This window comes from Chamaea fasciata, unplaced genomic scaffold, assembly GCF_029207755.1.
Source record: "Chamaea fasciata isolate MVZ Bird 193981 ecotype frontalis unplaced genomic scaffold, bChaFas1.0.hap1 SCAF_9, whole genome shotgun sequence".
Taxonomy (NCBI): domain Eukaryota; kingdom Metazoa; phylum Chordata; class Aves; order Passeriformes; family Sylviidae; genus Chamaea; species Chamaea fasciata.
Genome location: NW_027094094.1, coordinates 2,520,368 through 2,537,193, shown reverse-complemented (window position 1 = coordinate 2,537,193; position 16,826 = coordinate 2,520,368). Strand labels below are relative to the sequence as shown.

Sequence of the window (16,826 nt, the reverse complement as noted above, 5' to 3'; positions counted from 1 at the left end):
GATCTCTGAGATGGGGATAGATCTGAGCGTGGTTCTGGGAGTCTCTCTGTGTTTTTGTGAGTCTCTGTGTATTCCTTCTCAGCTGTCTGCACCTGGCAGCTGATCTCTCCAGGAAACTGGTCAAAGTGGGCCAGGTTTGTGCTGTGTCTGAGCACTTGTCCCTCAGTTCTGCATCAGTTTGGGTCAGTTTGGTTCAATGCACTGATTTCTTACAATGGGGTTAATTGTTAGTCTGATAAATGAGTCCGTCAGCAATTTGGTTTTTTGATCTCCTCTTTCCTTCCCAATTTAAACTCTCCCTGTAATTACACACAGTGATATTTGACTTTTACAGGGCTCTGTGTCCTCAGCACATCTTCCTTACCTCCTGCTGCCCATGTCCTTGGCATTTGGGGGTGCTCGCGTGGGCAAATCTGCGGCGATTTCATTTTGTCTTTGGTGCATCATCCACTGGCTTAGTTTTTTGTCTTCCACTTGTATCGCTCGAGGTTTTGTTGTAAGGAAGGGATAATGGATCTCCAGATCCATTGTTGGAGCAAGAAGTCACAGAATCCCAGGATGGTTTGGGTTGAAAGGACCTTGAAAGTCATTTTATTCCACCCCTGCCCTGGGCAGGGACACCTTCCACTGTCCCACGTTGCTCCAAGCCTTGTCCAGCTTGGCCTTGGACACTTCCAGGGATGAGAATCCACAACCTCTGTGGGGAAATGGTTCCAAGCAGATCATTCCTGCAGAATATTCCAGTGCTGCTGTTACCCTGCAGTAACAGTGCAAGGAAGTCCAAAGCCTTGTGTGTTATTTTAACTTCCTCAGTTGCAGGCTGAATGTGAGCTAATTATTGTTTTGATGAACGTGATTCAGGTGATATTTAAAAATGTTAATTATGCCTTTTGCAGTTAGCTGAGTAGATTTGAAAACTTGTGTGTGTGTGTGTGTGTGTGTTTGAACTGGGAACAGTGATATTAAAGATCTGCATTGTGCTGGTGAGCACAGCCTGGAATCCCTCCTCGCACAGCCTCTATAATCAGCTAAAGAACACTGAGATTTCAGGCTATTTTTAATGAGTACTTACTCCTACCTTACAATGCAGCCTTTGCTGAAGAGATTCCCCTGTTAAATAACCAGCCACAACTCATTTTTTGTGGTGTCAGCAAAGTAGGAAGAGTAAAATGAATAATAATAATAATTAGGAAGCACAGCCTGACCTCTCTTGGCTCAGATTTGGGTTGAAACGATGCAGTGACTTTTCTTTTTTTAGTTTTACCTGTAGTAGAGAATTAACCCCTCAGGGTGACTGGAAGGAAGGAATTTGAAATATCTGACAGAGTTCAAGTAATGATAATTTCTTTAGAAGAAGTAAAATACAGGACATAACCAATTTTTTATTCTATAAATGTAACTGTGTTGGTGACCTAAAGCTGGCATGTTTTCTCCTTGGAAAAAATGCTTTGTGGCACCATCTCCATCCAAAACCTGATGTTGCACAATGCAGTTTGTGAGCAGTGGAGGAATGTCCAGGATTGTAGTGCTCAAGTGAGAAGTTTTAATTACAGGATGAGCCTTTTCTACAGCGTTGAACTGGAAGGATTCTCCATTTGGTTTTCATTTTTTTCCTCCTTAAGTGTGAGTTCCTTGATGAAATCAAAAGCAAGTTTTGTCCTGTACCTTCAAAAGAGAATTACCTTGAAATAAGACACCCGTTGCAAGGAGAAGAACCAGATATTAAGTAAAATGAAGTACAAATGATAAGTTTAAAATCCGATTTAACAATTTTGGTGGCAAAAGAATTTTTAATCCTCGTTAGTTTGGACTGTTTTTCCCCTCTAAGTCTTATTGGTGTTTTTTACTTGATCCATTTGCTGAGTAGAAGATTCTATTATTATTATTATTTATTGATATTTATTTTATATAATGATTCTGTTGTTAGTACAGGATGCAGCCTGAGGGTGCTGAGCTGTGTCCTGCTGCTCCTGACTGCCTGGTTGAGGTTAATTTTGCTCCCGCCTCGAGCTGCTGCTGCTCCTGGCACAGTGAGAAGTCACCTGGAAAACAAACCACAAAACCTTTCTGACTGAAGAAACGCGTTGCCTGAAGGAAAAGCAAATTGAGCAAACTTCCTTGAGCCTTGGGAAGGGCGGTTTTAAACCATCTCTTGCCTTTCCTGGTGGCTTTTTTGGGCAATGTTGGGTTCCGCGTGAGGCAACATCTCGGCCTCCTCCAGTAAATCAGGGCAGAGCGGCCTCGGTGGCAGCTCCAAAATGATCCATGGCTGCTCCTTCTCCTCGTGTCAGCAGCTTGGGATGCGCCTCATTTCCAAGGCCAAGGAGAGCAAGCTCTTCAATTTCTGAAAGGAAATCTCCTGGCCTAGGGGAAGATGGGGGTTGGGGTGAGGTGGTCTTTCAGGTCCCTTCCAACCCAAAGCATTCCGTGCTCCTGTGGTTTTAACTTCCAAGAGTGTGTCCTTAAGGAAAGTGGCTCTGGAGAACATCCAGAGGCATGTGGGGAGCAAAGTCACTGCTGTGAGCAGGGAAAATGGATTATTCTGGATATTGGGGTGTGTGAGTAGGAAGCACTGGACATGACCTCGTGGTTGCTGATGGATGGAATCTTCTCCCCTTTGCTGCTTTCCCCTCTGTGCTTTGGGATGAGGATGAGGTGAAACCAGAAGAGAAAGGATGCAGGAGCCATCATCAGAAGGAGAAAAAGGGCTTTCTGGAATCTGTCCAAGGCTTCTGGAAGGAGATTGAGAAGGGCACTCTCTGTGGGGTGCAGGTGACACCTGACACAAGGAGAGTGACAAGAGTCATGTAGGGCAGAGTGGCACTGATGGGGGAACTCTGGATAATCAATCAATCAATCAATCAATCACCGTGTTGGATTGTCCATCTCTCAGCACTTCCAGGCTGGAGGCCTCTCCAGAAGGCTGCAAAATGCAAGTGCAAGCCTGAAATAAGAGTTATTGATGGTCACAGGAGACTTCTGGGGCTGCAGTTAATTATTCAGGAGTTGAATCTGGATATAAATTATCTTCCCGTGCCTCAAAATCCATCCAGGTCAGGCTTCATGGATTCCAGAATGTTGGGGAGAAAACCTCGTTTTCTTCACCAGAACTTCTTGCATGTAAAAACACTTTGCTTTATCGAGTCACATGTTTTCTTCCCTTTCGAAGTCACCAGAAATGACATATTGCAAGCTAATTTCACTGAAACCGAAGTGGTATTTGGATGGTGGCCATGCCTTTATTCCATCACTAATACTGAGGGGTTTTTTGTGGTGTCAAACCATCCCCGTTGCATTCCCTACCAACATTTATGGGAACGAGCTGCACTCACCTAAACAAATGGACGCATTTGTAGCACTCCAGTTATTTTAATGAACCACAGATGGCTTTTATGGAATATTAAAAAAATCTTCATGCAGCCCCTTTTCTTCTCCCAGACAAAACGGTGTTGGTGCAGTTGGATTTTTAGTGGCAATCTGGTTCAATTCCAGCTCAATTCCAGCAGCAATATATAATATGTGGTAATACACAGGTCCTGGTATAATCTAACAGCTGACCTGGTTGGGAAGCTCATGAAAAATTACCACATTTGATTGGAAAAAGTGATTTAACCTTTAAAACATCGAGTGGAATTAAAGGCATGAACAGTGGTTTTGCATTTTAGGCAAGAAGAAGCAAACACTTTGTACCCACGGTAGGATTTTCCAGTTTTAATCATGGTTTTTTTTCAGTTTATCCTGGTTTTTGAAAAGTATTTTTACAGTTATTTTTGGTTTTAGTCTTGAAGAAACCAAGTGCTACTCACAGGAATAGTGTTTTCCTCATAGTTCTAAACCAAAGAATGCAACTGTTGCTGCGTGGAAATTATAAGGACTCAGCAAAGAGCAAGGGATATAAAATCACTGCAGTTTTTATTGGCTAAAAAGTATTTTGAAGCAGGAGATGGGAGAGAAGTTCAACTAGAAAATCAGTGTATGAAGTGCAGGGGACTGCCAGTGAATCCAGCAAAGCCACACTGAAAATAAAACCGCATTTTCCTCATTAGAACCTCCAAGATCTTCTACATGAGGGTGAAAATAGCTCTGTCACATTGAACTAAAAGCTCTAAAGAATTAGGGTTTTTTTCTTCTCTTGGTGTCTATCTAACCTGAGCCTGAGTGATTCTAAAGGCAATACAATTATGATACATTTTACACACTTGCAAAAACATTTTATTACAAAGTACATCGGAGGGCAGGAGAGAACACCGGATGTCAGTTGGAAGCAAGACTCTATGGTAATAATGTCAGCTTTTCCCCAGGTTTAAAAAAATGTAAAAAATTAAAAACTTTGCAACTTCTTAAGAAAATAGCCTGGACATGTACAGAACACGCCGTGAGAACTTTCCCTTTGAGCTCTTTGTTTCTCCAGTCGGAGTTTCCTCCCTCTTCTCCCGTGATTCCAGGAGCTCTGGATCAGTCAGGAACCACAGACAGGTCGGGTTTGTGGCAGGGTCCCTGCGCACACAAAAAGCTACTGAGGATTTGGGAATTGATTGCCATGGAGAGATGCTTTCATTTCTTTAAAAAAACCCCAAACACTAGGCCTGTTAGCATGGAGGAGTGTGTTAGTTATTAATGTTATTTTTATAGTGAATAGTGGTGTTTTTTATGTCATTTTTGGAGATTCCCTTCTGCTTAGAAAAGAAAAAAAAAAGGAATTTTTTGTTTGGAAATATTTGGGTTTTCTAAGTCATGTCATGTGGGCTGTCTCGTAAACAGTTCTATATTTTAGTTAAAAACAATATAAAATACATGAAACATGGGGGGTTTTTCCACATGAAACAATGGCACTTCCTTCCTGGTGTACAGGATCACCTTCTTTAATCCTTCAACTCTTACCAGAGGATTTCAGGATTTGCTTCTGTGCAAGAGCTCGTAGCCCTCTTGAAGGTTTACTGCAACTATTGAGCTGGCCAGAGGCATCTTCTGCATTTCCTTTCCCATTTTAACTTGCTTTTCTTGCTCTTTGGAGGAAAAAAAATGAAGTTATTTTCCTCCAGTTTCCTCTCAGGCATAAATTGGATGCTGAGCTAAGAGGAGAAACTGCAAAAGAAAAACACTTCCCCGGATTTTTAGTATGTGCAAATTAATGATCACAGTCCTTGCACCTAAAGGCTGAAGAATTTGTACCTTCCTGCTGCTACAGGGGATGCAATTTCAAACCCAGTTTGTCACATGACACTCAAATTCTCTGAAATCCTTAGGGAGAAAAATCCCAAACCAAAACAGAAGACGAGATTCCCACTCCCTGGCCACTTCTAGCACGAGGAATTTTTCCACCAATGGTCATTTTAGATGCAAGTTTAATGACAGTAGCAAATACTTAAAGGAAAAGTTGCAGTTAATAAGTCAGAGCAAAATTTTAAGTGCCATTTCAGAAAAAGAAAAAAACCAAAAACAACCCAAACCAAATTAGGAAAAATCTGATTCACATCTCTCCCCTAAGTGTTTCAATTACTGCGTACAATTAATAGATCGAGATATAAATTATAATAAGCTGGGAAACCCATCTGAGAAGCTTAATAAATAGCATTTCAAATTCCAGCCTCTTTCCAAGCAGTGCTGCAGCCTCGACATCTTCTGCAGCAGTGGAGAGGTTTTCCAAAGACGGCTCCAAAAAAACGCTAACCCACGGCAGAGGCCAACGGTCCGGATTGGGATGGGTCTGTTTTGGGGTCGGGTTTTGTTCCTGTGTGGCTGAGACCTTTCCAAGGTGACACCGAGGGGTTGTCCCATGGCCTGGACCCTGTCAGCTGGAGGTGCTTAAAGGCTGATTTTTGGGAGGTTTCTGGCCGCTGCCCCGGCGGGGCCGAGCAGCAGAGTTGGTTCTTCCGGTGGTGAGGACACAGCTAAACCAGAGATGATGAAATGTGAGAGCTTGGTCGGAGTCTACATCGCATGAAGGCAGAGGATACACCACAGTCACGTCTCGGAGATCGGCGCGGCCTCGGGCCGCGGGAAAAATTGTGCTTTGTCCAGGAATTCTGTGCTGAAAACTGCACTCCCCGATCAACATGGAGCTGTAAAACTGAACACCGCTGCAAACATAAGGCTTGCTCGTTTTTTTTTTCCCCCCTCGTTGCTGCCCAAAGACAACAACCCAGACCCCCAGAAGGCTTTCACCATTCCTGTGGGAGCAGGATGCCGGCCTACGCTTTAACGGGGCGGAGCGCGACGCTTTTGGATCCGAGGACGGGGGAGGGAAACAGTTTGACTTCCCATCTTTGTCCGAATTTCCATTCAGGTTTTACATCCCACATTGGCAAACTGCGAGTAGAAGAGGGCAGGGGCTCCCCCAGGCCCGTGCCCCTGGGCATGGTCCGTCGTACAAAGGCCTTTTTGGTACACGCGGTGGGGACTGGACGCCGCCCTTGGCCAGGACACTCCTCCTTCCACCAAGATCCCGTCAGAGATGACGGAGAGAACTCCAGAAACTTGTCAAAGAAGGCCTTGAACTCCACACGTCATGGACTTGGGTTAAAGGAACCAGAGTTTCCATCTTCCGTGCTTTTTTGATTCAGTTTTGGATTTTTGCTTGGGAGTAGAGGAGTAGCTCTCCTGAGAATAAGGCAAAGGTGCGACCTGAGTTTCCTCAATAGGATGAAGTTTTCTCAAAACTGGCTGGAGTTTATCTTCTTGCTGTTTAAAATCCAATTCCACGCTAGAAGTGGGAAGAAGAAAACACTCATTAATTTTGTTGATAAAAAAAAAAAAAAAGTTTAATTAACCCAGTGTCTAAGTGCTTAATTTATGGAAGTCAAATAATAAATAGTTCTTGCACCAAAATGGAAAGGGGAAGTTCAAAAAGGGAGATACTATGGAAGAAAAGTAGGAATGGGGTTGTTCAGCTTTTCCCTGCTGTAAAGGAGGGTCTTGAGGATTATGGTGGAGGTGCTGGGAAGTGACTGAGCATTAGAAATACTCAGTCACTTTTTATTTTTATTGACACATTTTTTTTTATTGACACATTTATTGACACATTTTTTTTTAATTGAGAAATACTCACTCCACTTTTTTTTTTCTTTTTTTTTTTTGGGTGGAGAAAAGATTTTTGAGGGTTTCTCCCTTCTGGGAGCTCAGGGTGGCAGCCAGGCACCTGCATCCTTGTTCTTTGGGAAAAGCTGAGAGGTTGGCCAAAACAGGCTGTCCCAGAAATTCTTTACCTGAGCTGTTCCTTGCCACTTTCACCACGGAAAAGAAAATTAATCTTTTCTATAGGAGTCTATGCATACAACAGGAACTTGAAGAAATTAACATCGAGTTCCTGTTGTATGCATAGGCTCCTGTACATGTGCTGAACAAATAGATCAATTAAAAAGCAGTTCTCCTTTATAGTGCATCCTTGCCCTCAGAAAATAAACCTGAAGCTGTAAAATTCCAAATGTCCTGAACTCCAAACACTGCCAGCTACAAAACCCTTCCGGCAATTAAGAGCCACAGTTGAGATGGAATTCCAGCCCTTGTTTGGGCTGTGTGCTGCGGAGCATTTTGAGGCCACCTTATAAACCAAAGGAACGACAGCATGAAATGGAGCAAGAATCCTGTCCGATGGTGGAAACTGAATTTTGGCCCCTCAGAAACACCCTGGGACTTGGTGGTGTTGGTTGGGTTTGTGCAGCAGCCTCTGGCCACGTTCTGCACTGAGGCTGTTCCTGTCTCGTGTAGAGGATTTGGGGTTGGAAGGGACCTCTGAAGGATGTGTGGTCCAACCCTGTTGCAGTGGGGGCCTCTGGATATCAGAGGATGAATTTAAAAGGGTAAAATTTGGAGAATTTAGACACTTGGATTAATTTAACTCTCCCCTGTCCCCCTCCACTGCTGAGTTGTCCTGGGGTTTGCACTGGCTGCTTTCATCATTACCTAAATATGAAGTTATCACTCCTGAGCTTGAGGTCACTTTTGATTAGGATTAAATATGTTCTCTGAGGTATTTCTGCCCATTGCTTGTTTGGAGCGAACCACTGGAGAAGTGAGATCTGATTCCTCAGGTCTCATCCAAAAAGAGATTATGATATATATAACTTAGGTAAGAATTCAGGTGTGGAGTATTTTACCCCTTTCTATGTTTTTAATGAATAAAAAGCCATTCTAAATCAAAGATAATTTTAAAAATTTCAGCTCACTGCTGGAAGTGCAGAATGGTGAATTTTCAGGAGGCAGCTGTATTGGTGCAGAAGCCTATTCCAAGCCTACTGATTGATATCCCTCCTTGTTAATGGAAAAACAACGTTCTCTTCACTGATAACATGTTCTGTGTCCAGTGTAGGTGGCAAAAAAAGAAGTGGTTAGAGAAGTTCAGCATGAATTTAGTGGTGAGATTTGGAGATCAGCTCATTGGGAACGTCCCAGCACAGGAATTCTGTCTGTGAGACAAAGAAAATCTTGGAATGAGGGAGGTGCTCCTCTAAGAGCTCACTAAATCTCATTTAAAGTGCAGCATTTAGCATGTATTGTATCTCTTTTTTCTCAGTATAAAGTTTTTTTTTGGGGGGGGGGGGGGAAAAAGCTTTTCAGCTCTGGCGTTGCCACAGCTCATTTTTACTCCTTTCAAACATTATTCTTGCAGGGAGGCTCTTAAGAGCTGCTGAAAATTGCTGTAAAAAAAAAGAAATTGTTATAGAACCCCCTTGCTGAAGAGAGTAATTTTTAATATAATCATTTTCTATTAAAGATAGATCTCAGGAAAGAAAAGGCATCTTGGTTCTGGTCCATCTGACAAGTTCCGTGTTACTGCCTTTTGCTGCTGCAGCACAGATCAGCTTTCAGCTCTTCACATGCAAGGGAAATATTTTGCTTCTGAAGGGTAGAAGGAGGCTGAAGGAAAAACGTTTGTGTGATTTCAGCGTTTAGAACTGTAAATTTTGCAGAATAATTGATTGGTGTCTATCAGCATCAATTTATCCAGCTTTGGAGGTGTTTTAATGGAATTGCTCCATCAGGCAAACTATTTGATTGCAAACTTGGGCTTTAATTTATCCCTGTTTGTGCTGCAGAAATAAGACAAAAACCTGATTATAAAAAAAAAAATAAATCACATATCTTTCCACATTATCTGCAGCTGACTTTATTTTTATTCTTTAACTTTATATCAGTCATATGAAATACTAATCAGCATCATCAATGACAGATTCCCCGAAAGGTTTGGCTTGGAAAGGACCTTCAGGATCATCCAATTCCAACCTTCCACTATCCCAGGTTCCTCCAAGCCCTGTCCAGCCTTGTCTTGGCCACTTGCAGGGATTAAATTCAGCAAATATTCCATATTTGTAGGATTTCTTGATATTTTTGTCATCGAGCTGCATTCCTGAGCTTGATTCTGTCACCTGTCACAGCTCTGCCAATCCTGTTTTGCTCGGTGCTATTTCTGTCCCCTCAGCATCTCCAGGTGTCCTCTCTCCAAATGACCTTTTCCTGAAATATCCTCCCTGCCATGTGCCTCTTTTCACTTTCAAACTTGGGTTTTGTCCCTTAAGCCCTGCCCAGAATAACTCCATTAACTTAATTATCCAGGACTCTCCTGTTCTCCTGGCATTCCACACGGAGATGGGGATTTTTTTTTTCCTTCAGAAGCATTTTTTCTTTAATAATAGAATCCTATTTCTCAATAGACTGGTAATTCTGAACAAGCCCTCTACAGAAACAAGAGATGAATCTTAAATATTATTTAACAGCACAAACCTTGGCCTGTCACACCTCATCAGGACATCCTAAAGCTTCACTTCCCTACATATTGTTAAATTTGGAGCACTGAGAAAGAGTTTTTCCATGTTTAATCCCAAATTCTTCCTCCAAACAGAGGGGCTGCTTTACTCAACAGCTACAAGCAGTAGAATTCTATTTGTGATAAAACATTTCTGTGTTTTCTCCCCAGAATCGCTGCAGACTTACAAGGTTTGCAACCAAAACTTCCCATTTTAGGGCAGCTGCCTGTGTGCGAGTGCTGTCCTTCCCAGGAAAAGTGGGCCAAATATAATCAACAAGCAGCCCTTGGATGATTTTATTTTCACAGCAACCTCACAGAGTGATTTTTTTTTCCCAATATCTCATCCATCCCTGCCCTGTGGCAGTGGGAAGCCATTCCCTGTGTGTTATCTCTCCAATCCCTTGTCCCAAGTCTCTTTCCAGCTCTCCTGGAGCCCCTTTAGGGGACCGGAGGCATTGGCGTGATGAATTTTCTGGTTTTGGCTTTTCTGTTTCTGACAATATGTATTAATGACTTTAGTTTTTGCGTGCAGGCAGCAGTGAACCATTTCTAATTGAGTTGCTGTACGAGGGATTGGAAGCAGAATTTGAGGAGTGAGAACCATTGGGATTAAACATATGGACCGTGGGAGGCTATGGAGCAACAAGCTCTGAGATGTGGATGGGTTTTCTTATTTTCTAGCACAGTCACACGTTGTTGTCGTGAATCATTTCAAGGTTTTAGCTGCTCATGGTCTGGTGGTTACTGGAGAATTGCTGAATCAGAGGAATCCGGGTTCGGGATGGAGTTGCTGAGGGATTTATCAGAGATTCAGGGAACCACAGGATGGTTTGGGTTGGAAGGGACCACAAAGCTCATCCCATTCCAACCCCTTGGGCAGGGACACCTTCTGCTGTCCCAGGGTGCTCCAACCTGGCCTTGGGCACTGCCAGGGATCCAGGGGCAGCCACAGCTGCTCTGGGCACCCTGTGCCAGGGCCTGCCCACCCTCCCAGGGAACAATTCCTGCCCAAAATCCCATCCAGCCCTGCCCTCTGGCAGTGGGAAGCCACTCCCTGTGTCCTGGCACTTCAGACTCTTGTGGTCTCTCTCCTCCATCTGTGTTGTAGCTCCTGGAGGTACTGGAAGGACAATGAGGTCACCCCAAAGCCTCTTTTTTCCAATTTCATCAACCTTTCCCCGCAGCAGAGCTGCTCCATCCCTCTGCTCACCCCGGTGCCTGCTCTGGCCTCATTCCAGCAGCTCCATGTCCTTCCTGCTCTTGTCTCCTGACACCTCCAAGGCTGGAGCCTGCACAGGCTCTGGGCAGCTTTTTCCTCTTTCTGCCTGCAGGGCAATCCTTTTTTCCTTCCCCTCCAGCTGAACCCCGCAGGTGACACCTGGATTTCCCTTTTTCACCCTCAAATCCTGCAGGCACTCAGAGCAGCTGAACCCCGCAGGTGACACCTGAATTTCCCTTTTCACCTCAAATCCTGCAGGCACTCAGAGCAGCTGAACCCTGGGCATCAAGCAGGGGAGGTGAAGCAGGAATTCCAGAATCCCACCGTGTCCCATTAATTGGATGACACGGCAGTAGTGCTTCACATCCTGGAAAAAGGGGATCCAGATGTGCACTAATCACTTGAAAATGAGCTTAAGGCACTTCCCAGCAATCTCTGCTGGATTTCCCATTTCAGCCAGAACTTCAGCCCAGCCCGGGCTCCAAAGCACTGCCAGCATTCAGGAGCCTTGGAGATCCTTTTTTTTTTTTTTTTCCCAATAAGCATCTTACAGTCCAGAGATAAGATGAGAAAATGTAAATTAATTAATGTGGGTAGGAAATAAAAAGGTGATGAAAATTGCTATTCTCAGCACTGAACCACCTGATTTTCTCGCACTGTTGCTATCCCCGGGATTGATGCCTTATGCTCACTTTTTATTGCCACATTTGTTAATATGAATAATTAATATTTAAGTATCTAACCTTTAAAAGTGAACTTCCGTGTGGGCTCTGTGCTCCCAGGTTAACTTTTATCCCCATATTTTAACCTCGTGTTCCACCTCTTGTAATGAATTTCATTTTATTGATTTTAATAATGCATTTTCTGCTGGATAGTGAGAGTCCAGCTTAATATAAAGTAAAAACAGAGCAGCATAAATCAGCATTTTAAATGAGTAAAAAATAATCAAATTAATGGTTGGGACAGCTGGGAGGGATTTCCCCCCCCACAGAACTACAATAGTGGAGTGTTGATTTATTTTCCTTCCAGGTCAGAAATCGGGATTTCAGCTCCTCAGAGTTTCCTTCCAGAAGCTGAAATTTCCTTGTAAAAGCTGTTGGTAATTCCTGACCTTCCTGCCTAAAGGGAAATCCAGCAGGAATTCCACAAGATGCTCCTTCCCAGAAGTAATTCATGCTAAAAGCCAGAGAATAATACACAAAATATTCAAGAGAAGCCCCATTTTCTCCTGCTCGAGGATTAACATTCGTGTGGGCTGGGAAATGAAACGGGAGCAGAAAGGGCAGGTCCAGGAAAAGATAATTACAGAAGAAAAGAGGCTGGGAAGCTCTCAGCCCACCTGGGTTTGGGGTTTTTCAGAATTGCTGCAGTCTCTGCGTTTCAATGCAAGTCCAACTTAACAGCAAGATTTGACTGCACTGTAAAAATTGTATATTGACTGTGATATACAGAATTTTTATTTAAATGCTTCGGTGTTTAAAGCGACTTTATGCTGGCAATACCCCCCCCCCCCGATAAAAACTTCTTTTCTGTCTTTAAAAATGTCCTTGGTGCATCAGCGTCAGACAGAAATTTGTGTTGTGTTTGTAGTGGATGATTTTGGACGTGTCCTGTGACCTCGTGATTATTGAAACCGCTGGATTAAATGATAAAGTGGTGGGTTGTTTTTTTTGTTTTGTTTTGTTTTTTTTTACAATTTAATGACATTTTTGGCTTCTGTTTTAAATTCTGCCTGCACATGGCTACAAAGAATATTTTTTCCTGACAGTTTTAAGGCTGTGGCTGCTCTGGGGCAGTGAGAGAAGGTGTCAGTGATTCCTGGGTCTGGAGTTCCAAGTTCCTGGACGTATTGCAGATGAAAGTAGAATTTTGAGGAAAATAAAATATCCAAATGGGGATGTCTTCCTTTTCCTCCTGATTTTCAAAGCAGCTTCAGGTTTTGCTGATTTGTCTTTTTGATACTCTTTAATATTTATAATATTAAATATAATGTTAAATAATATTATTATAATCCGTTTCCTGTTTATTTAAAAAAATGAGAAAGCAACCTGATTTTCCTTTTATTTAGGACTAAGCAATATATGTTCTTCTTAATATAAAGAGAAAATAGTATGAAATAGATTTGTAATCTCAGCCAAAAATTTCAATTTAATATGCAAAATAACTGTATTTCCCAAAGGCTGCTCTTAGAATTTTTTCCTGACAGTACTGATGTTTTGGATGCTAAAAACCCTGTAAAGCACAGCAGGGGTTTTTTGTTGCCTTCTCCACTGGCTTTGGCTTTTGTGCCCCTTTATATAAATAATCAGAAATTCATCTTGAGGGGGAAGAATTTAATCCCATGAATTTCTACCTCCTCACCTGTGCTCTACCTGACACTGCAGGGTGCACTTGGGTAATTTAATCATTCCTTTAAGGTGCTGTTTGAAAGTAAAGATCTGAAACAGCTGTAAATATATATATATATATATATATATATATATATAGTGTTACAATGTTCAAAATGGAATCAAATTCCAAAAACCCACGCAGTCATTTAAGGCAAAGCGAAGGAATTCTCTTGAAATATTGATTTATCCCATAAAGGCATTATTTACAGATATTTAAAGTCTCTCCTGTGTTAATGGGGAAAAAGAGATCAAGCCTAAGAAACTTCTGCTCTGTCAGGTCCAGCGCTCTCAGGAATTTCTGGCACCTTTTAATTTTAATTTCTGTCCCTAAAATCTGTTTTGCCCTAAAGGGAACTCAGGTCACTCCCTGCAGCATTTTCCATGCAAACCCTTGGCAAAAAGAGCATCTGGATTTAATCCCAGCCTGATTTAGGAAGCGCTGCCCTTTTCCCAGAGGTGTCAGGGCCTTGTGGAGGAGCAGAAATTCCTACAGGACATCCCAGGGCTGGTTTTATCAGTGAATTCCTGGTCTATCCCTTCTGGTTTATCCCCTTTTCTGGTGCTTCCCCTGCTTTGCTGGGTCTCTGGTTTCAGGTTTCTTGCCTGCAGCGTGAATTCTCCTAAACTGGCACAAAGCTGAGCTGCTTTTTGCTCAAACATCCCCTGCAAACATGGCTTGAGGCAAATATCTAAAGGAATTTCAGGTGGGAATGGGAATGGGGAGCTGGACCTGCCCCCTCCACCCTCTCTCGATAGGAAAACTCCCCCAACCTGCTTTTCTGGAGTAATTCCATTTATGTTAAGTGTGACAATGGAAGCTGGAAGTTTCCTTAACTTGAAATCCGCTTAGTAGAAATGAAGATTTGCAAAAATTTCTAATTGTTTTTTTTTTTTCCTAGCTAATGGAACAAAGATAATTCCCTGCTGGAACTGTGCTGTGTTTTACCTCCAGGCTGCTCTGAGCCAGGAATTGCACAGGACAAGGGAGGCTTTGGGTGTTTCTGTGCCTCTGAACTTGGCCGTAAAGGAGGAGTAAAGACATTAATTGGTTCCTGCCCCTGCACAGAACCCTGGTGTGGTCAGTTGTAAGGTGGAGCTGGAGCTTTCCATCCTTTTTTCCTTTCTTTCTGTGCAGTGAAGAGAAAATCCATAAATAAATAGCTGCAGCTCTTCTGCCTAAAGCTGACTGAGCAGAGAATTAAGGAGCGAGGGGGGGAAATCCTACATTGGTGCCTTTATTTGAGTTTCTCTTCACTGGGATTGTCATCTTTGTGCATTTTCATTTGTGCTGCGCTGCCTGCTTTGCTGGAACCCTGAGACACATTTTTGTTTTTCGTTTTCACCTCACCTGCAACGCCTGCAAACAGTCAGTTGGTTTTTTTGGGACTCCAGAGAAGGATGACAATGAAGCTGTCAGTGTGAAACATCACCAGCCTCATGCCCAGTGCCTGTTATTCCTTCACTGGATGTGCCAAAAAAAAAAAAAAAAAACAAACCCAAAAAACAGCCTGGGTAGGAATGTCAGTTTAGAAAATCAAAAATTGGTTTGGATTGGGAGGGATTTTAAAGCTCATCTCATTCCATGGGCAGGGACACCTTCCACTGTCCCAGGGTGCTCCAGCCTGGCCTTGGGCACTGCCAGGGATCCAGGGGCAGCCACAGCTTCTCTGGGCACCCTGTGCCAGGGCCTGCCCACCCTCCCAGGGAATAATTCCTGCCCCAAATCCCATCTATCCCTGATTTTACTCTAAAACTGTCCATGGGATCTGTGTCTGGTTATCTTTGCTTTACAGACCCTCGCTCCAAATGACTTCCCAACTCCAGTTGTTACAGCCGTAAAAATAAATCTAAAGTAGGTACAGAAGCGTATAAAAGTAAATTTGAAGTTGTCTTGTTGGTCAGAAAATCCTAAATACCTCCAGCAATTTAAAATCAAAGCTCACACCTTGTAACACTTCCCATCCCACAGCTCTGCTGCCCACAATTCACCTCTTTCTGATTTACACTTACACAGGTGTTGAATTTGATGACTTTCAATGGAGTTCATGATTTTAGTGGAGTTAAATTTCTGTTGTGTTGATTGGAACATCCAGGCCAACCTGCATTAGTGACTGAATCATTGCTTTCTCCCAGGAAAAAAATGGGAATATTGGGATTTTGAACTCACCTGTAGATAATACATGCACTGTTCCTGCACGTGTCACAATTGGCCGTGTCCTGGCCGGTCCGATAGGAAAGCCTGCAAAGACAAGAACGTGAAATCAGTAAAAAAGTTCTTTATTTTACTAAGTTTTGGCCTTCCTTGATCATTTTCATAATAATCAGAATTTCAGGATTATTATTTTTTTACCTTGAATATGGAATACAAAAATCCAGACATTAAGAAAATAGCATCAGAAATGGTATATTCAGCTTAAATTAGGAAATGAATTCTTTGGGGTGGATTAATATTTTCTCCACTTTCACTCTAAGCAAACTCTGAGCATTAAATCAAAACACACAATCCATTATTTCAGGAGGAGCGTACAGACTATAATAATGCAAAATAGGAATTTTTGTGCCTCTCGGTGGGGTCTGAAGATGTTTATGGTGTTAAAAGGAAGAAAATGCCTTGGCAATGACGTTTCCTGTGCTCCCTTAGCCTGATGTTCGTCACACTCTGGTTTGAAGTCTCTTGCAGCAGTGACTTCTCATTTACCTGTGCTTGTCTCTGCCTTGGTCACTTTTAATTCCAAAGGGGTTTTAGGGTATGCAGGTATTTTTTTTATACATAGAAATCTCATTAAAATAAAGATATTTCATTAAAACAGAAGAGTTGCCTGTGAGCGTGAACGTTCTGGCACGCAGATGAGTTTAAAACGAAAATTGTTAATTCGGTATTTGTGCATCGCCACTTAAGATTTTTCTTTGTGAAATCCCAAATTTCGACTCTTTCGTAGTAAATTCCAGTTTGTTGCATACAAACAAATGCTGGCGACGTTTCTTCAAAGTTGTTTTTAGAAGAAGAGGGGAAATAATTAGTCCAGGGAACTTTGGAGATGTGGAGAATAGATCCAAGTCAGGATTCCTTCAGGGAATGAGGTTCTGCCCTCGAGCCCAGGCAGTTCAGCTCATTGACCTCCAATTATTCTGGGCTGCTTTGCTTAACCAGGGGCATCTCTGCCCCTTCCCTGCCCTTGCAGGGACAGAGCTCCTCTGCTGCCCTGACAAAGGAACAAAAATGAAAAACTCAGCATTTGAAAAAAAAAAAAAAAAGCTTAATTTTTACCTGCCAAAATATCCACCCTGTGCAATATCAAGTGTTAATGGGAAATTCTGCACCAGCTGTTTGATGTGCCTGTCCCCAGGATGAAAAATCAGCATTTCTGAGGTGCTGCAGGCTGTTTGTGTAGCTCAGGAAATGCTCAGCTGGGCCTGTGTCACTTTTCTTTATGATTTTCAAGGATTCTCAGTGGCTGGGGTGGTGGCACAG

General features: G+C 42.7%; 2 protein-coding genes across 4 annotated transcripts in view; one reads left to right on the top strand and one right to left on the bottom strand.

The window, feature by feature from the left end:
* DOCK1 (dedicator of cytokinesis 1) overlaps positions 1 to 16,826 on the top strand; it is a 267,474-nt gene that overhangs the window by 84,452 nt on the left and 166,196 nt on the right. The window lies entirely within an intron of this gene.
* Positions 3,586 to 16,826, bottom strand: part of INSYN2A (inhibitory synaptic factor 2A) — a 28,530-nt gene continuing 15,289 nt past the window's right edge. Inside the window, exons 2-3 of the mRNA XM_066190725.1 lie at positions 15,522 to 15,593; positions 3,586 to 6,703 (exon numbers count right to left, since the gene is read on the bottom strand). Coding sequence (XP_066046822.1) covers positions 6,520 to 6,703; positions 15,522 to 15,593 — 256 coding nt within the window. The 3' untranslated portion in view covers positions 3,586 to 6,519. The remainder of the gene's footprint in view (positions 6,704 to 15,521; positions 15,594 to 16,826) is intronic.